General features: G+C 43.8%; 1 protein-coding gene across 3 annotated transcripts in view; it reads left to right on the top strand.

Annotated features, from left to right (window-relative positions):
• Positions 1 to 2,634: 2,634 nt before the first annotated feature.
• FRMPD4 (FERM and PDZ domain containing 4) overlaps positions 2,635 to 18,175 on the top strand; it is a 565,544-nt gene continuing 550,003 nt past the window's right edge. Inside the window, exon 1 of one of the 3 annotated variants that reach the window (XM_077889744.1) lies at positions 2,635 to 3,040. In XM_077889744.1, the coding sequence (XP_077745870.1) occupies positions 3,009 to 3,040 (32 nt within the window). In that variant the 5' untranslated portion in view covers positions 2,635 to 3,008. Of the gene's footprint in view, positions 3,041 to 3,844; positions 4,291 to 18,175 lie in introns of those variants that run through there. The other 2 variants (XM_077889747.1, XM_077889743.1) reach the window with 2 other exon arrangements.

Here is an 18,175-nt window from a genome sequence, read left to right as displayed (position 1 = left end):
TTGAAACCAAATTTGGTTTTCAGAAATGACCAAATGTCACTTGGATCCAAGTGAAGCAAATTAAACAGATTCTGAAGGCTAGGTAATAGAGTTTCCAATGAGTAAATCTCTACAAGTTCTAGAAGGGGCCTTAGGGATTATCCAGGCTGAAAATAAAACTTTAGGAGACCACATATGTACTCAAATGCCACTCAGCATTTTTTGTTTGTTTTAGGCAGATCCGTTTCATGCTAGATAAAGAAGCCTATCCCAACCTGGGCCGCACACACCTAGCACAGAGAGGGAACAGAGCTGGGAGACCAGCTACTTAGATCTTTGCCTTCCCGCCAAGAGGGCTTAAAGGTATAAACTGTCATGTTTCAAGGGAGCAGATTCTTCCATTTGTATGTTAATGAAAAACAAAGGAGAGCAAGAATCTCTTTGCCTTAAAAAAAAAAAAAAAAGACGAGATAGGCGTTCAGGGTGGTATGGCTGTAGATTCAGGGATCCCTGGGTGGCTCAGCAGTTTAGCACCTGCCTTTGGCCCAGGGCATGATCCTGGAGTCCCGGGATTGAGTCCCACATCGGGCTCCCAACATGGAACCTGCTTCTCCCTCTGCCTGTGTCTCTGCCTCTCTCTCTCTCTCTCTCTGTGTCTCTCTTGAATAAATAAATAAAATCTTAAAAAAGAAAAGACATCAGTCCATTAGAAAACATAATAGGTAATTAATATAGCGGAGGAGTATAAAGACCTGAAGGAGCCAGTTGTTTCTCCTGGTAGCTCTCAGGCTGTGGAGGGTCGGCATTCGCACCATTCATAACTGGAGTGCGCAAACTGGCACAGATTGAAGCCCAAACAGCAAGCTGTTCCAGGTAGACCAGATGTCTTAAAGGGAGGCTGTCTCTCTACAAGTAAACACAATGCCTGTTTCCTGTCATTTTTGCTGTTGAATAACTAGCTATTTGATAACTGGAATAATTCTTTTTTTAAAAAAGATTTTATTTATTTATTCATGAGAGGCACACAGAGAGAAGCAGAGACACAGGCAGAGGAAGAAGCAGGCTCTATGCAGGAAGCCCGATGTGGGACTCGATCTCTGGACCCCAGGATCACGCCCTGAGTCAAAAGCAGGCTTTCAACCGCTGAGCCACCCAGGTGTCCCAGAAACAATTCTTGATTGATGGTGTTATCTTTTTAAGAAGGGTATCCACACTGTTCTCAGAAGGAAGTGCTTTTTCAAAACACATTCTCCAAAGGCATTGCTTTAGGTCCCTTTCCCCATCAAGAGCTGGTGTCCTGCTGCCAGATGTTGACACAGAGATGAGGGAAAGTGTTGATGGCCCCTCTCTTGGGGAAATCTAGAAAGGGCTAAGGGGCAAAGAGCTGGCGAATATGAAAGGCCCTTCACTGTCCTCATGAGCAATGTAAACGAGGAAGAAGGATATTGGGGATGGAGGAGTGTTGGGGAGATGGACATATCAATGAAGAGGTCAGAGACGGAGCAGTGTGCACTGGGGATGCCCGGCCAGCATTGGTTGACTGTGAATCTCTTGAGCATAAAATGCATTCATTCAACAGATATTTGGTAAGGTCCTTCTACTTCCAAGGAACTATTCTAGGCATTTGGGATCCATCCATGAAAACAAACAAACAGACCCCCAAAATCCCTGCCCTTGTGGAGCTTTTGTTCCAGCAAGTACATCAGACAGGAAATAAGAAACAGTAGACACAAAAATTAATTATATAAAGCACTAGTGGGTGATAAGTGCTATGGAAACAAGAGAAAAACCCACAAAAAACCAGTTAATGAGCCCTGAAATCCGGGGCAGGGGGACCTTGCGATTTTAAATAGGCTTTTCAGAGGTCTTTCGTTGGACGTGATATTTGTGCAATGCTCGATGTGGCCCAGGAGCTGTTACCGCTGCAGGCAACTGGGGGAAGAGCATCCCAGGCTGAGGGAACAACTAGCGGGAAGAGCCAAAGGTGAGAGGACACCTGCAGAGTTTGCAGCACAGCAAGGAGGCCAGTATTGCTGGGGCTCAGTTAGTGTTGGGGGAAGTAGAGGAATGGGAGAGAGTTTGGGAGGGGAGGAATAGATAGACATCTAGGGCCTTCTTGGTCATGTAGGAGCACAACTTTGGGTTGAAGGGAAATGGGGAGCTTTTGCGGAGTTTTGATTAGACAAGCAACCTTATGTGACCCACATTTAAAACGCATCTCTCCGTCTAGTACATGGAGAATAGATGGTGGCATAAAAAGAAGAGATTTCTCTTTTTTAAACGCGTTGCCTTACTTATGTGACAGGGTTGCTATGAGACTCGAATGCAAAAATGCTTTAAAAAAGGTACAGGACAGTGTAGACCTAAACTACAGTTATTTTACACAGACAACGGGGGGTTCAAAAGCCGAGGTCCCTCTTGTTTCCTCTGTTGACGTGTGGTAACCCCGTTCATGGAATGAAACTAGTATGTCTGTAAGAAGCCAAAGGAAAACCGAGTCTCTTTATTTTTTAAATAATGTAATTTTATGCCTGAGTTTCACATCATTTAGATTTTTTCAGATTGCTACCGATTTTATGTCTCATTTTTGAAAGAAATGCCTTCAAAAAAACAAAGTGGAAGTACTAGACTCGAATACTGGAGACTTTAAATACAGCAGCAGACCCAGAGAGGGGCAGAAGTCTGGGAACTTTAAACCTATTTCCTTTTCCCTAATCCCCTCCGAGAGCTCGAAGCGCACTGGCCAGATCCTCCAACATTTCGGGGGTGGCATCTTTTCTTTGCAGTGGCCCTGCCATCAGGTGAACGCTTCTGGGTGGGAGAACACACACTTTGTGCAGCCATCTGACCTTCAGAGAGTCTGGGGAGAGATTTTAAAGGATTTTGGAGAAGAGGCCTTGAGACTCCAAGGGAAAGAACAAGAAAAAAGAGGCCCGGAGAAGCCTGAGCCTCCGGGGACAGAGAACTGAGTTAATGAAGAGGGCTGATTACCCAAGATAATTATGTAAAAGAGAAGGCTAGAGTTCTACATGGCTGCAACTTGGAGTTTACTCTGCCTAAGGTGAGTGTTTGTTTATGTGTCCGGCGTTTTGTTTTTATGAGTAAGGTTTTTTTTTTTTTTTTTTTTTTTGGGTTTTTTGTTTTTTTCCTTTTGTACCGGCTGCTCAATTTGAGAAAGCGTCTCAGCTCTGCCTCCCAGACCCCGATCGCGTCCCTTCTCCTCCTTTAGATTCGGAGCCCCATTCCTAGCCGTCTCCCCGCCGCTGGCTTCTGGGACCCTCCTCTCCGTACCCCCGTAGCGAGAAGCCGCCCGGTGTGCACCGTCGCCCCTCCAAACGCCTCCCGGTCCTATTTTCTTATTTCTCCAACGCTCGCCGGGTGCTGCTGTCCAAAGACACACCTTCCCAGCCAGCCCAGCTGTCGCGTCTAGCTCCAGTGGTTGGGGGAAGCAGTGGGACCTCTGTGCTCTCCAGACCGAGCCGCGGTGCTGGGCATCTCTCCCTCCCCTTCCCCTTGACAGACCATCCGGCCCGGATCGTCCCTACTCCTTCCCCATCGCTAGTTTTGTTTATGGAACATACCAAGGCTCGGGCAACCTGCGGTTGCACGGCTCTCCCCCGGTTTGGGGAGGGAGGGGGGAGCGTTCGCCGTCCCCGCTGTGCCCGAGACTGTTAGATCAATCTTTCAGATCTGGAGGCACCCGCAGCTGGTGACAGGAGAGCCCCCCCGCCCCCCGCGGGTGGGGGTAGGGAGAGGAGAAGGGACTCAGCTTGGGGAAGGAGGCAGGGAGGCAGCTGCAGTGCCGCGAGGGGTGCGTGCGCGTGTGCCAGGCTCGCCCGCCACCTCCCGGCTCAGTCTGCGCTCCTCCGCTCGCGGGGCAGCCGGGCCGGCGGGCTGGGGAGCGGGAGCGGCGCCCCTCGCCCGGGCCTCGCCTCCCCGGCGCGCCCGGGAGTCCCCCAGGCCGGGGCGCACACCCGGGCCACGCTCCCCACCCCCGCCCCTCGCACCCTCCACGGCCCCCTCTCCGTGGAGTTTTCCAACACGGGCGCCCGTCAATGGTCCTGCTCCGGGATGCACACGCAGCTCACGGCCGGAGGGGGGTAGCAGCCGCCGCCTCCAGGTGCGGGCTCTCCAGGTCCGCCGCCGCCACCCGCCGTCGCCGCCACTCGAGCCCCGGGGCGCGCTGAGGTCCCGGCCGGCCATGGGGCTGCCGTTGCTGGCGTGAGAAGGGGCGCCGCAGCCTCCGTGCTCGGGGTGCCCGGCTGCCTGCATGGATGTCTTCAGCTTTGTGAAGATTGCAAAGCTCTCGAGGTAGGGGCTGCGCCGGTTCATTTGCACCCGGGGCCGCCGCAGCCGGCAACTTGGTGCTTTATTTTTCGGGAGGCTTGGGGGGAGGCAAAAGCTGGAGAGAGCAGCGGGGCTTAAGGAAGGACTGAAAGGAGGGGGCCAGGGGCTGCGTTCAACTTCTCTCCCACTGGCTGGTGGGGCTTGTGTATCGGCGGCTGTAGAGCACAGGCGCGCGCGCACACACACACACACACACACACACACACACATGCACACCCTCAGGCACGCACCAATAGTCATGACAGTTTGTTTTCCCTTAGGAAAAACCCCAGTGGTGCTTGGGGGTCACATGTATAATTCAGGGCCAAGCGAAGATGGTTGTAATTGCTACTGGAGGCAAAGCCAGAAGTGCTTGGAGTTTGGGTTCCTGCTTCCTAAGCGGCACTGACCAAAAGTGGCCCCCTGGTCCCCACCCCTAAATTAGACCTCCACACCCTGAAAACTCAGCTTGTAGGTTGACCTGGGTAATTGTCCCGTGTTTCCAGCAGTGACCTAGATGCTGAAGACACGGAGACCGAAGAAAGAGACCTTTTAGCCTTTCCTTGGGTAACTATGTAGTCCCAAGCCCTGAAAAATTGAGAAATTTGCTTCCAAGGGGCCATGTTGTTGAGACAGAAGAAAAATCATGGATTCAGGCAGATTTCTCTGGCAGTGCTGATAGAGGAAGAAGATTTCCACTTTGGGGGCGCCTAGGTGTTACCTGGTCAGAGCATTTGCTCTAGGTTTTCTGCCCTGCTTATGCTTCCAAAGTCTTCATCAAACCCAGGAAGTAGGTCTGTCCTTCTGGCAGTGTGGCGTGAACTGGGAAGCGCCTGGTATGAGAAGGCTTAGAAGACCACACTCCACCTTCTTCACCCACGTCTTTGGGATGATGAGCCTTCTGCCCCTTGAGCTTGGCTCTTTACAGCAGTCACCAACCACGGCCTTAGGAGGTAGACAGGAAGAGTTTTCCAGGATGCAGTTTAGACTTCCTTGGAATTACGAGAAAATGGTTCTAGGTTTTCCTTTATTCCTTAGTGTCAGGGTGGGATGTGTTGATTGCACCAGGCAAGGATGAGCAGCCTCAGATAGCCCGGATAAAAAATGTGTGTTGACTTGGCTTGGCCAAATTACATTTGGGCCATTTCGGAAGCATTCGGTTTGCAAGTTGCCTTTCAGATGTGCCTTTCACCAACATCCACAGGTCTTTATGTGTTCTTAGTGCCCATCTCCACCTTCCCTCTCTGCTCACATGAGTCACTCTTAATGTCACAGCAGATTTTCCAGGGAGAGGGCCCAGGGTAACTTAGTCTGGATAGACATGAGGTATACGGCTGATGGGTAAATATGTCTGTCTTGGAGCAGCCCACGAAGAGGTGTTTTCCCTGCACATCAGAAGACTGACATGTCAAAGGGTGGGTGATTGTAGTGTGGCCAATTGTTTGATCTCACGCCAATATCACAGAGGGCCAGGCATCACACCTCTGTTCTGTTAACTTCCTGCATGCTTCTGCCTATGGCTGGTTTATAAACAGCTGTCGAGTCACAAACCATGGATGGTAAACGGCCGTGAGCAACAGTTTAGTGATTGCCCTGGTGCCATCTGCGTGATGGACAGAGACTGCCGAAGGAAAAGAAGTTCAACAGTATAAAGTAACCAAGATAGATTTTGGTGGCCTCAACTGCTAGAAGTGATAGATGTTAAAAAACATCCAGAGCCTAGATTTAGTCCTTAAACTTTGGAGTTTGGGAGAGGACAGTGCTGTATATCAGTGAAAAGATGGTTTATATTCATTTTGCTAAATTCTGGGATGCCTTCGTGATATTCACAAATCTGAGTTTTTGCAAAACCCAAGCCAGGCTGTGGGGGATTAGGATCTTATTTTAAAGAGAGGTTAAAATTTAGTAAATGAGTGTGAATTTCACTTTCTGTCCTTAACGTGATCCAAATAGAGTGTTTATTCTAAAGAGAGAAGCTGCACATGTTCTGAGCTTATGTGCCCATTAAGAAATCTTTCATCCATAGGCATTCTTCTTGTTGCTCAGTGTGAGCTCGGCGCTGGTCCCCAAGCTGAGATAGCAGTACGTGTAGAGGGTCATCAGTACGCCGAGGCACATGTTTACAGCTGCTGCTCCCTGGCCTTGTAGGAATAAAGTCTTGTGCATGTGTTTTAAACACTGTTACAGAAATCAGGTTCTTTTCTCAAAGGCGAAGTATAAAAGTGCTTACACTGCAGGATTTTCCTGATTTCAGAATGGATAATCTTCCTAAAGGATTTAGCTTTGATCAGCGTGGTTACTTGAGTGCTTAAAATTCTCGTGGTTTAGAGGTGAACGAACACACACACACAGTTACCCCGGGCCTTCGCCTTGTCTTTGGTTCCCAAGAACTTGAGTTTCTACATGTTAATTCGGGAAGCGGTTGCTGTAGAAAGCATACCTGCTATTTGCCAAATGTCCTGTCTGCGAGTAAAGACAGAGGTAATTACAGAGAATTATTGAGAGACTATGAGTCCACGCTGGAATTAACACAGTAGTTTGACTTCTCAAAGTACCCACGTTTAACCACTTGTTCCCAGAATCTATGCCCTTTTAATCATGTGAAAAAAAAAACCTCACAATTCAAATCGCCCCTCAGGAATTCAGTACCACTTTATGGTCATCATTTTTAAATAATGCCACCAAGCGCTGGAATAGCTGGCAAGTCGTGAGCCTCTTCCTCTTTTTGAATGAGTTGTGACCCCTTGATTGCGTGCATCGTGGGTGGCACAATGTATCGTGGTGCTATCTGGAGATGTTTTTTCTTGTTCTTCTAATTTTCTGGTTATTAAACTGTTTGATAGTTTACATGCAATTTTACTTCACTGTTTCCTTGGTAACAGTTATATATCATTTTTCATCCTTGTAGATGAGAGCATTACAGATGATTGCCTTATAAACCAGTAATAGTATAAAAATAGGCATATATTTTTATTGTTACTGCACTTTGTATCGACTATTTCATTTGTAAAGCAGATGCACTCTTTGAAATGTTTATAGGAGAATGCAGTTCAGTAGAAAAACATATGATTATGCCCCCTTCGCCTGAGGGAAGTGATTTGAAACCCAAAACTCATAGGGGTGTTATTAAACTGAGGGATGCTTTCAGGGATTAAATAGCTTGACTTCATGGCTCTTCTTGACACAAAATGGCACACTTTGAGATAATGATTGGGTCCCAATTGTTAATAGGAAGATTATTCCTTATAGAGGTAGGTAAATTTAGAGGCTGCTTTATTTCACATTAGCATGCGGTTGCACAGGCTATTTTGTGGCAAGGATCATCCATTTGAAGAAGAATAAAACTCTATATAGAGAGTTTCCTCAGATTCCTCTGTAAAACCTACTTAGAGACTACTAAACTTCTATTTTTTACCTTTACCATATTCAGAATTAAATATTTCTCGGGGGGAAAGGGAAGTTAAGGAAGCAATGCAAAAGGTCATATTTTTCGCATCTCCTCTCTTTCTACCCAAATAATTGCATTAATATTGCTGATAATAGTGAGCTCTAGAGGCTAGCAACCAAAAACCCCCAAAGACTCTGGATTTGAATTTTATTAAAAATGCTACTTGCTCATCATCCAAGTCCTTTCTGAGTTCTGCTGATTTTTGTGACTGTCAGGAGGTGAAATGATGAACAGTTTCATAACAGAACTAGATTCCTGTTTTAGGAATATTTAACTCTAGTTTCCCAGAGGTTGCTAGTTTGCAGCTGTAAAAGTCTAGTTGCTAGCAGTTCTTGGGGGAAGATGTCTAGTTCAGGCTTTATGCCATTTCAAGCATCTTTCTCTCTCTCTCTCTTCCTTTCTCCTCTCTCCCTCTTTCTCTCTCTCCTTGGGGCAAGTGAATTTTACCTGCTTGCTATCAGAATTTGATAGAGATAGTCACTTACTGTGAAGTTTACTTGTACTTTAAACACATGACGTGAAAATTCTCACTTTCTGCTTATGGACCTTACAGCTATTCATTTTCTCTTTCTATATGCACATGCACACACATGCACACGCATGTACACACTCACACAGATGCATGGTTCAACTTTATTATTATTCCATTTGGAGTTTGCCATGGAAGTTTAGCTGTGAGAGAATATACATTATTGACGAGCTAGGAATTTATCTTTAAGAATGACTTAAAATCACTGATTTCATAGTTGGCTCAATAAGAAAAATTGAGAGCATTTTTGAGTTTTTGAGAATATAACCCCCAAATCTACTAACCTTACCATTAAATGATCTTGAACTTTGGGAGCTAATGATAGCAAGGAAAGAAAAATATATAAATAGGTTAAGCCAGGGGTTGGCAAACTATGGCCTGTAGGCCAAATCTGGCTTGCGGACTGTTTTGGTATAGAATGTGAGCTAAGAATGGTTTTCAAAATTAAAAATTGTTTTAGGGATGCCTGGGTGGCTCAGTCAGGTGAAGCATCTGCTTTGGCTCAGGTCACAATCTCAGGGTACTAGGATGGAGCTTGCCTCTCCCTCTCCAGATCCCCCTGCTAGTTCTCTCTCTCTCTCTCTCTCAAGCAAATAAATAAAGTCTTTAAAAAAATTTTTAAAAAATGGGATGCTTGGGTGGCTCAGTGGTTGAGCATCTGCCTTGGGCTCAGGGCTTGATCCTGGAGCCTGCTTCTCCCTCTGCATGTGTCTCTGCCTTTCTCTCTGTATCTCTCATAAATAAATAAATAGAATCTTAAAAAATTTTTTTTAAATGAAAATTAGTAGTTAAAAAGATCAAAAGAATAGGATGGAATTGAAGTGTCAGTATTCGTAAATAAAGTTTTATTAAAACACAGCTAGGCTCATGCATTTGTATATTGTCTGAGGCTGTATTTGCTCTACAGCAACGAAGTTTAACAGATACTAACAAGACCTTATGACCCACAAAACCTAAAAGATTTACTATCTGGTCTTTCATAGAAAGTTTACCGACCCCTGGGTTAAACAATGCCTTTTCCTATTTGTCCTTCTTTACATTATCAGAACATGTGTGTGGGCACAAGGATAACCGATTACGTACCTTCACAGAACGGCGGAGCCAGACGCTACTTAAAGCAAGGACAGATTTTAGTCAGTAATACAGCACTGTAATAGGGAAGAGAGTCCAATGTAAACTCAACACAACTTCAATTTGTAGAGAGGTGACCAGACATTTTATTTTATTTTTTAAAGATTTTGTTTATTTATTCATGAGAGACACACAGAGAGAGGCAGAGACATAGGCAGAGGGAGAAGCAGGCTCCCCAGGAGGAGCCCGATGCATCATCCCGGATTCCAGGATCACGCCCTGAGCCAAAGGCAGATGCTAAACCACTGAGCCACCCAGGTGTCTGAGGTGACCTGACATTTTAAAGAGACAATGAGGGGATGGGGAAGGGGTGCGCTGGAGCTCAGTAGAGGCAGGGAAGTGCAAGAGTACCAAAACCGAGAAGGAGATTGGTCCATGTGAAACTCAGATGGGTTTGCTAACTAGCATTTATCCAAGATAGGCTCCTTCCCTCCCACTGAAGCTGGGAGACAGGGGCCCTACTTCAGGTGTTGGCTGGAACAAACAGTATATTCTTTCGACAGCCTCAAAATTTTCTCAAGCAGGTACTGTACGGGGGTGGGCAGTTGGAGTCATCGTAACAATGTGTGGCCTTGAGCTGTTAGAAACTGAGTAAGTGTTTGTTCAGATCTTGATAGACCAAGGTTGAGGCCTTGTGGAGAAAGGGCTCAAAGGAGCCTGGCTAGAGTTTGGTTAAGGAGAGAAACTTTGGTAATACAAAATTTAGCATATCGAGCACATGAATTCACTAATGTACATTCACAATTAATGTGGACCTTTTCTTTATTTAAACTTCTGATCTCAAATTACTTGTTTAACTGTTGGACATCAACCATTAGAAGTGAACATATTTGCCCTACTGGTATTCGTTGCACCAGGGACAATTTTGCATCCTTCTTTGGTTGTTGCACCAGGGACAATTTTGCATACTTATTCTTTGATCACTGGGTTGGCCTGCTTTCTTTGTGTTGGGGAGTGGCTAGGGCTGAAATGATAAATGAAAGGATAAAGTGAAATGCAAAGAATTGTGTTCAAGTTTCTTACTTGTGAGACTGATGCTTCCCTTCCTTAGGCCTTTAAACTTCTAGTTTAACATGGATAGAAAAAGAATGGGCAATAATATTTGTACAGCCTCAATGACATGTGCCCATGAGCTGATAAGCAAGTCCATGGGAGAATGCCTGGTATTTCCTTACAGTACACTTGAGCCATCTGGTCCTAATGGCTGATGACCTTCATTAATCTTTTTCCAAATGGAAGGAAAACTAGATACGTGGGTTTCGTTTTAGGCAGAAGGCTGGAAGTAGACTGTCTCAATTTGGAGTTGAGTTTAACCCAACTTTCTTATGATTTGATTGAGGGCGTTGTAACGAAAAACCATAGGCTACCTTTAGTTCGGCACAGAGAAAACATCTCAAAAGTACGCTGCCTTGCTTCTGAGCAATTTAGGTCATTATGTGCTAAAGCTGCGCAAACTATCTAGGAGAAATCTAAGCCTTAGTTTTAGATAACAAAGTTAACATTCCCATTTTTTTCCTGGCAAAGAGATGAGAAGGGCTTCCTGCCTGAATTCTTCTTTTAGAAATATATTTTCAAGTATGGTTTACAGGATTTGGCATACAATAAATACTCGGTACTAAATAATTAGTGAGCAAAGTTATACACAACCCATTCTCATACTTCTTGCAAATAAATTCTCGTAATTTGTTTAGCTGCACAATTTTCATGATCAGTAACTCAGAAATGTAAAGGAGTACGCACATAGAAATAAATGGCCTGCTTTTGGACTTGGGGAATAAACTTTTATTTCTGTTTTGACCTTTGAAGCATTTTTTTTTTTCTGTGATTGATGGTTAAAAAGTCACCGACGTGGACTTCTAAGAAATCTGTGTGTTACCTCTATCACCTCAAAAGGCAAACTTAGGATTGTGCTAAATGGGTTTTTATGGATGTCAGGAGGTTTTATTTTAGGAAGTCCTCTTTGAATGATAGAACATACTATCGTTTCTATGAAAATAATGTTTCTCAAGTTTGCAAAGGAAAAGTGATTTCCCTATAATTACATTTATTATAGGGCTTTGATTTTTTATGGTGGTCGTTTTCGTATGTTCCATAAATTGTGTAGGGTTTGCTTAATTGAAAATAAGGACATGATAATTTTCTGACAAAGATGAGCTTCAGAGAAAGCAATAGGCCTAGCACGTGTAGGCAGGAATGTGTGGACCAGTGGAGGTCGAAATGCCCTCTGCCCACTTCGGGGCTGTTGTGTGCTGGTTCTGTGTTGGATCATACATCTAACCAGGGCAATTTTACAATGGCTCTTCGAACTGGAGCCCAGGGTGCTTGGCTCTTATGAATCTATAGTCCTAGTTACAAGCCCCTCCGGTGTCCAACTGAATTGTGGCTCAGGGCAATGTTCCCCTCTGTGGCCTAGGCCACCCAATTTGTTTCCCCTGCTTTTATTTTTATGTACTTATTTTATAAGAGCTTTACTACCAGTTTTTGTAAATAAAGTTTTATTGGAACACAGTCATGCTCATTTGTTTATATATTGTCTCTGGTGGCTTTTGGCAGCGTTGAATGGTTGTGACAGAGACCACATGGCTTGCAAGGCCTATAGTATTTATACTCTCTGCCCTTAACAGGAGTATTTTACTGTTCTTCCTTGAGCTCAGTGCTCACATTCACAGCTAGAGCTGTGCCCTGGGTGTCTGCCTATTTTTCTGGGATGGGGAAGGGTGGGTATGGTTGAGGGGTTACCCCACACCCAGCCAGCCTGGCCATCTCTCTGGGGGTCTTTACCTCTTAGCACTCATTGTACCACTTGAGAGTGCATTTACAAGTTTTCTTCTCTTTTAAAGATTCTATTTCTGGGACACCTGGGTGGCTCAGCGGTTGAGTATCTGCCTTTGGTTCAGGGCGTGATCCTGGGGTCCTGGGATTGAGTCCTGCATTGGGCTCCCCACCTGGAGCCTGCTTCTCCCTTTGCCTATGTCTTTACCTCTCTCTGTGTCTCTCATGAATAGGTAAATGGAACATTTAAAAAATAATAAAGATTTAATTTCTTTACTTGAGAGAGGGAGAGAAAGCACTAGCAGGGGGAGAGACAGAAGGAGAGGGATGAACAGACTCCTTGCTGAGCCCCAAAGTGGGGCTCCATCCCAGGGTCGCAAGATCATGATCTGAGCTGAAGTCAGATGCTTTTTTGTTAAAAGATTATTTATTCATTTATTTGACAGAGAGTACAAGCAGGAGGAGATGCAGGAAGAGGGAGAGGGAGAAGCAGGCTCCTCGCCCGAGCAGGGAGCATGATATGGGGCTCAAACCCAGGACCCCGGGATCATGACCTGAGCTGAAGGCAGATGTTTAACTGGCTGAACCATCCAGGTGCTCCTTGAAGTTTTCTAAAGTTCTAAACAAATCCTCTATCTCTGTGTTCCTTCATGTACTTGGGGCAAAATCCTCATTCTTTATCTCTACCCTATTGGGGTTGGCCCTCTTTTTTTTTTTTTCCATCTTATTTCTGGATGTTTGTGATTTGTCTTTCCCAGCCTTAACTTCCTACTCAACCCCCAAACACACATGTGCACACATTTTTATATACCAGCAAGCACACACACACACACACACATACACATTCTACCTCTGTGTTGAACTCTATTTATTTACTTACTTGTTTTTTATGTTGAACTTTTTAGAAGTCTTAAATGATGTCACACCCCCGAGCCTTTGCATATAGTCTTCATTATGTCTAGAACACTCTTGACCTTGCCTCCTTTTTACCTGAAAAAGTACTATTTGTCTTTTATGTTGTAGAGGGGTTTTTGTTTGTTTGCGTTTTTGTTATGTTTTAGTTTCCAATCTAAGATTGTTCTATGTAGCCTTTTCCAACTTTCCAATCCTGGGCTAAATGGCTGACTAGCATGTTTTGTTAGTTTAGATAGTCCAACTATTTTAAGGGATCAACCCCTCAGTCGTTAGCAGCTTATCTCTGCTGACCTGGAGACCCAAACACGTGTTGCTGATGGAGGGGAGGGATTCTGTGAGACACTCAGAGAACCTGCAAGACGGAGGCTGTCTTACCTTCAGCTTGAGATTCAAGCTGAAGCCCATCAACATTCATCTGACAGATGAGGGGAGAGAAATGGTTGAAGATTGGCTGGGAGGTTTTGAAAGGTCATGCCTGGAATTGAGGATATGATTCTGCCCACCCTCCATTTACCAGGACCCTGGTTACACCTAACTGCAAGGATTGCTGGGAAATTTAATCCAGCTGTGCACCCAGTAGCTAATGCAGGTCCCGACTTCGTCGTAACATGTATTCACTATGTGGTAGATTGTTCTTTGTTCCCAATTCTTAAACCCTTCCTAAATCCAGGCCTCTTCTATGTGACATAACAGTTCCTCCTGCTAGAGGTGGAGTTGCCTTCCCTGCCTCATTGCTCTTGGGCTTCTGACTTACTTTGGCCAACAGGAGGTGGGCCAGGGTCACAGGGTATCTATCCATTTTCGTAGAAGACCTTAAGGGGCTGTGTGCATTTCTTTTTCCTTCCAGCATTGCTATAGGAAGAAGTGCCTGCAGTAGTATGTTGGTCCCAGAAGCTAGATTCACATGGCGCAGCACCATCCTGCAAACCTGTGAGCATGAAAACATGCTAGTTGTTGGCTGACACTGAGTTTTGGGAAGTTTGTTATACAGCATCATGGTGGCAGTAGTTGACTAGGACACATTGTATTATTTTTTTTAAGATTTTATTTATTTATTCATGAGATACACACACACACACACACACACACACACACACAGAGGCAGAGACACAGGCAGAGGGAGAGGCAGGCTCCATGCAGGGAGCCCGATGTGGGACTGGATCCCGGGACTCCAGGATGACGCCCCAGGCCAAGGGCAGGCCTAAACCGCTGAGCCAGCCACCCAGGGATCCCCGACACATTGTATTATAATTCAGTCCAATTTTGCATTGTTTGAGGGCAAACCCTCTTCATATGACACCTCCTTGGTTCAGGGTAGATACTAAGTATTTGGTGAGTTATGAATGAATCAGAGTGAAACCATGCTGCATTGCACGTGGTGTCAGGTGTTGATTATCACAGCTACGGCTGCTTTGGCACTTCATTCAGCAGATCTGACAGCTCCTGATTTTGAGGATCTGCCTCTAGTACTTGCGCCCGCTGGACACTAGGCAGCGAACCACTGCCTGCAGCTAGAAGTCCAGCCAGAACCCCTCGTTCTGACACTTGTTCTCTTTCCCTTCCTTCAAGTCCTAGTGTTCACCAGTTATACACATTGTTTCTCTACCGCCACAAGAGAATTGTGCATAATATTTGTTTTTTGTTTTTTTTAATATTTGTAACATACTTAAAGATTTGATAATGAGACTTTTGTGTCCTTAAATGTCATATTAAAGAATCTATGATCAAGGTATTTTACGTACAGTACATTGAGTAAATGTAATGACTGGGAAGTGGAATACTCACTACACTAAATGAAAGGCACATATTTGGGGGTGGGGCTTCTCTGGCTCAGTGGGTGGAGCCTGTGACTCTTGATCTTGGTGTTGTGAGTTCAAGCCCCATGTTGGATGTAGAGATTACTTATAAATCTTTAAAAAATGTTATTTAAATAAAGTGCATATATTTGACCTAGAGTTAGCTTTTATATTGCCCTTTTAAAATATCACCATGAATGAGGAAATTTTAAGAAATCAGTCTATGAGAACATTGCTTAAAAATGAATATGAGGGGACACTGACACCTGGGTGGCTCAGTAGATGAGCTTCTGCCTTTGGCTCAGGTCGTGATCACAGGGTCCTGGGATCGAATCCCACATTTGGCTTCCCCGGGGAGCCTGTGTCTCTGCCTCTCTCTGTGTCTCTCATGAATAAATAAATAAATAATCTTTTTAAAAAAATGAACGTGAGATACAGTGCAGAGGTCAGGGAAAAGTACAAGGAGATGCTCTATAAAGTGATATAGGAAGATCTCTGGATATATATTAATGTACACATCTCTCTCTCTCTCTTTTTAAGATTTTACTTATTTATTCGAGATACCAAGAGAGGCAGAGACATAGGCAGAGGGAGATGGAGAAGCAGGCTCCCCCCAAGGAGCCTGATGCGGGATTTGATCCTAGGACCCCGGGATCACGACCTGAGCCAAAGGCAGATGCTCAGCCGCTGAGCACCCAGGAACCGTGTACATCTTTTATCTATTTTAAAGTAAGCTCTACATCCAATGTGGGGCTCAAACTCACCAACCCGAGATCAGGAGTCCCAAGCTTCACCAACTGAGCCAGCCAGGCGCCCCTGGGTACATTTATTGTTTAAGTGAGAATAGTAAGATGCAAAACTGTTTAAAAACTAGAGGATTAGGTATATATTTTTTTCTTGTGTTTGTATAAAAATGACTGGAAGGATACATAAGAAACTAAAAGCAGAATTTAACTCTGTAAATTAGGGGCACAGGGAGTTATGTGTGAGAGAGACTGGTCCCCACGTCCCCATTCACACTTCATATTTTATTTTGATTTTTGAACCCGAGGACTATATGAACCATTAACAAGTAAATTTGAATTTCAAAAAAGCCACTACTTGACAATAGCTAGGCCTCCCAGATCCTGTAAGTCTTCTTTAGCATATGAAAATCCTTTTGGAAACTTCCCTTGTCTTTACTTACCCCAACTCCATAGTATATAATCAATTGCTCCTCAGCAATTTCTGCCCCTGGGTCCTATCCGTGGGCTTTAATAAAAACGACTCTTTGCACTGGGTGTTTGGTGGGCGGGGCTAATAAGATACTTACATAAATCCAAAGTCCAAACAGTATCAGTAAGTTTTCAAATGTTTTTCTGATTGTAGAAGTGAGATAACTGTATTGTAGAAAGTTTTGAGAATATAGAATATATAAAGGAAAATATATAGAAATATTTGAAATTTCATCAGCCAGATATAATCACTGTTATCTATTTTCTTTAATCTTTCCTTTCGTTTTACATAGTATCATATATACATGAATCTATACTTCACATTTTTACAAAACATTGTTTTTGTATCATTAAAAATTCTTTATAAATGGGAGCCCTGGGTGGCTCAGGCAGCTAAGCATCTGCCTTTGGCTCAAGTCCTGATCTCAGGGCCCTGGGAATCCCTGCATTGAGCTTCCTGCTCATCGGGGAGCCTGCTCCTCCCTTTCCCTCTGCTCCCCACCCCCTTGTGCTTGCTCTCTCAAATAAACAAATAAAACCTTTAAAATATTCTTGTAAATATAAAATACATAGCTACATATGCTACAGTTTAGTGAATGACTTCTTATTTAATTAACATTTAGATCATTTCTAGTGTTTTGACTTGGATGAACACTGTGATGCAATAAATATCTTTACAGCTAAGTCTTTGGATTATGGACATTTTTTATGACATTAATAATAGCATACTGAATATTTCAAAACTCATAAAAGTCAGAAGGTAGTTTGAGATGCCATTAAGTGATATTCAAATTTTATGCTAAAATTGTGGGCATTCTAGTTCCTCATAGGTATTAAAATTGACGAGCAGAATTTGTCCGGGACCTGAACCTCATGACAAGACATGAAGCAGTTGGTGGTGGGGAAAGCTTGAGTAATGGTGGTTGGAACTTTCAGGTTGATTTTGAGCAAGTCAGCCTTTGTTTCCTCAAATTGTGCAGTGGGGAAATCGTGTAATATTGTCTCTAAATTTGATTCTAGGGCAGCCCCGGTGGCGCAGCGGTTTAGCGCTGCCTGCAGCCTAGGATGTGATCCTGGAGACCCTGGATCAAGTCCCACGTCGGGCTCCCTGCATGGTGCCTGCTTCTCCCTCTGCCTGTGTCTCTGCCTCTCTCTCTCTGTGTCTCTATGAATAAATAAATAAATAATCTTTAAAAAATAAAATAAAATAAAATAAATTTGATTCTACTTCTAGAATTCTATCATTTTACCATAGAATAAGCAAATTCTAAGAAGAGCATCCGTGAGAACTTTGATTAAAATAGGATGAAACACTATGCAGTTGTAAAAAATAAAGAAAAAAAGAATGTTCTATGCAGTGATTTAAAATGATCTCCAGGATATATTTATTAAGTAAAAATAAACTACACAACAGTAAACATGCTTGTATTTACATAAAAAATACTGAAAGGATACATAAGAAAATAATAAAAATGCTATTAGAATGGGGGGGAGGGGATTCCTGGGTGGCTCAGTGATTTAGTGCCTGCCTTCGGCCCAGGGCTTGATCCTGGAGTCCCAGAATTGATTCCCACATCGGCCTCCCTGCATGGAGCTTGCTTCTCCCTCTGCCTGTGTCTCTGCCTCTCTCTCTCTCTCTCTCTGTGTCTCTCATGAATAAATAAATAAAATCTTTAAAAAAAAGAATAAAAAAAAAAAGAATGGGGGGAGGTTAAGGGGCACCTGGCTGACATAGTTGATAGAGCATGGACTCTGGATCTCAGGGTTGTGAGTTTAAGCCCCACGTTGAATGTAGAGCTTACTTAAAAAAAAAAAAAAGAATGGGGGAGATAGGGAGAGAAGAAAGTTTGCTTAGAAGAAATAAATTGGGTAAATATGATCCTCCCAATAGGATAAAATGTTGAAAAATTTGCTCCAGATGAAATATAAATTGCCAAATCAGGCCATTCTAACCTATAAGTTCCTAGTTTTCTCTATTTAGAACTAATGAAATAAAAGATAATTCAATATATTAAGGATATATATCTGAAAAGTATAATAGAAATTTCAGATTTATAAAATTTTC

This window comes from Canis aureus, chromosome X, assembly GCF_053574225.1.
Source record: "Canis aureus isolate CA01 chromosome X, VMU_Caureus_v.1.0, whole genome shotgun sequence".
Classification (NCBI taxonomy): Eukaryota; Metazoa; Chordata; class Mammalia; order Carnivora; family Canidae; genus Canis; species Canis aureus.
Note: the sequence above shows the minus strand (reverse complement) of the source record. Positions and strands in the feature narration are given on the sequence as shown.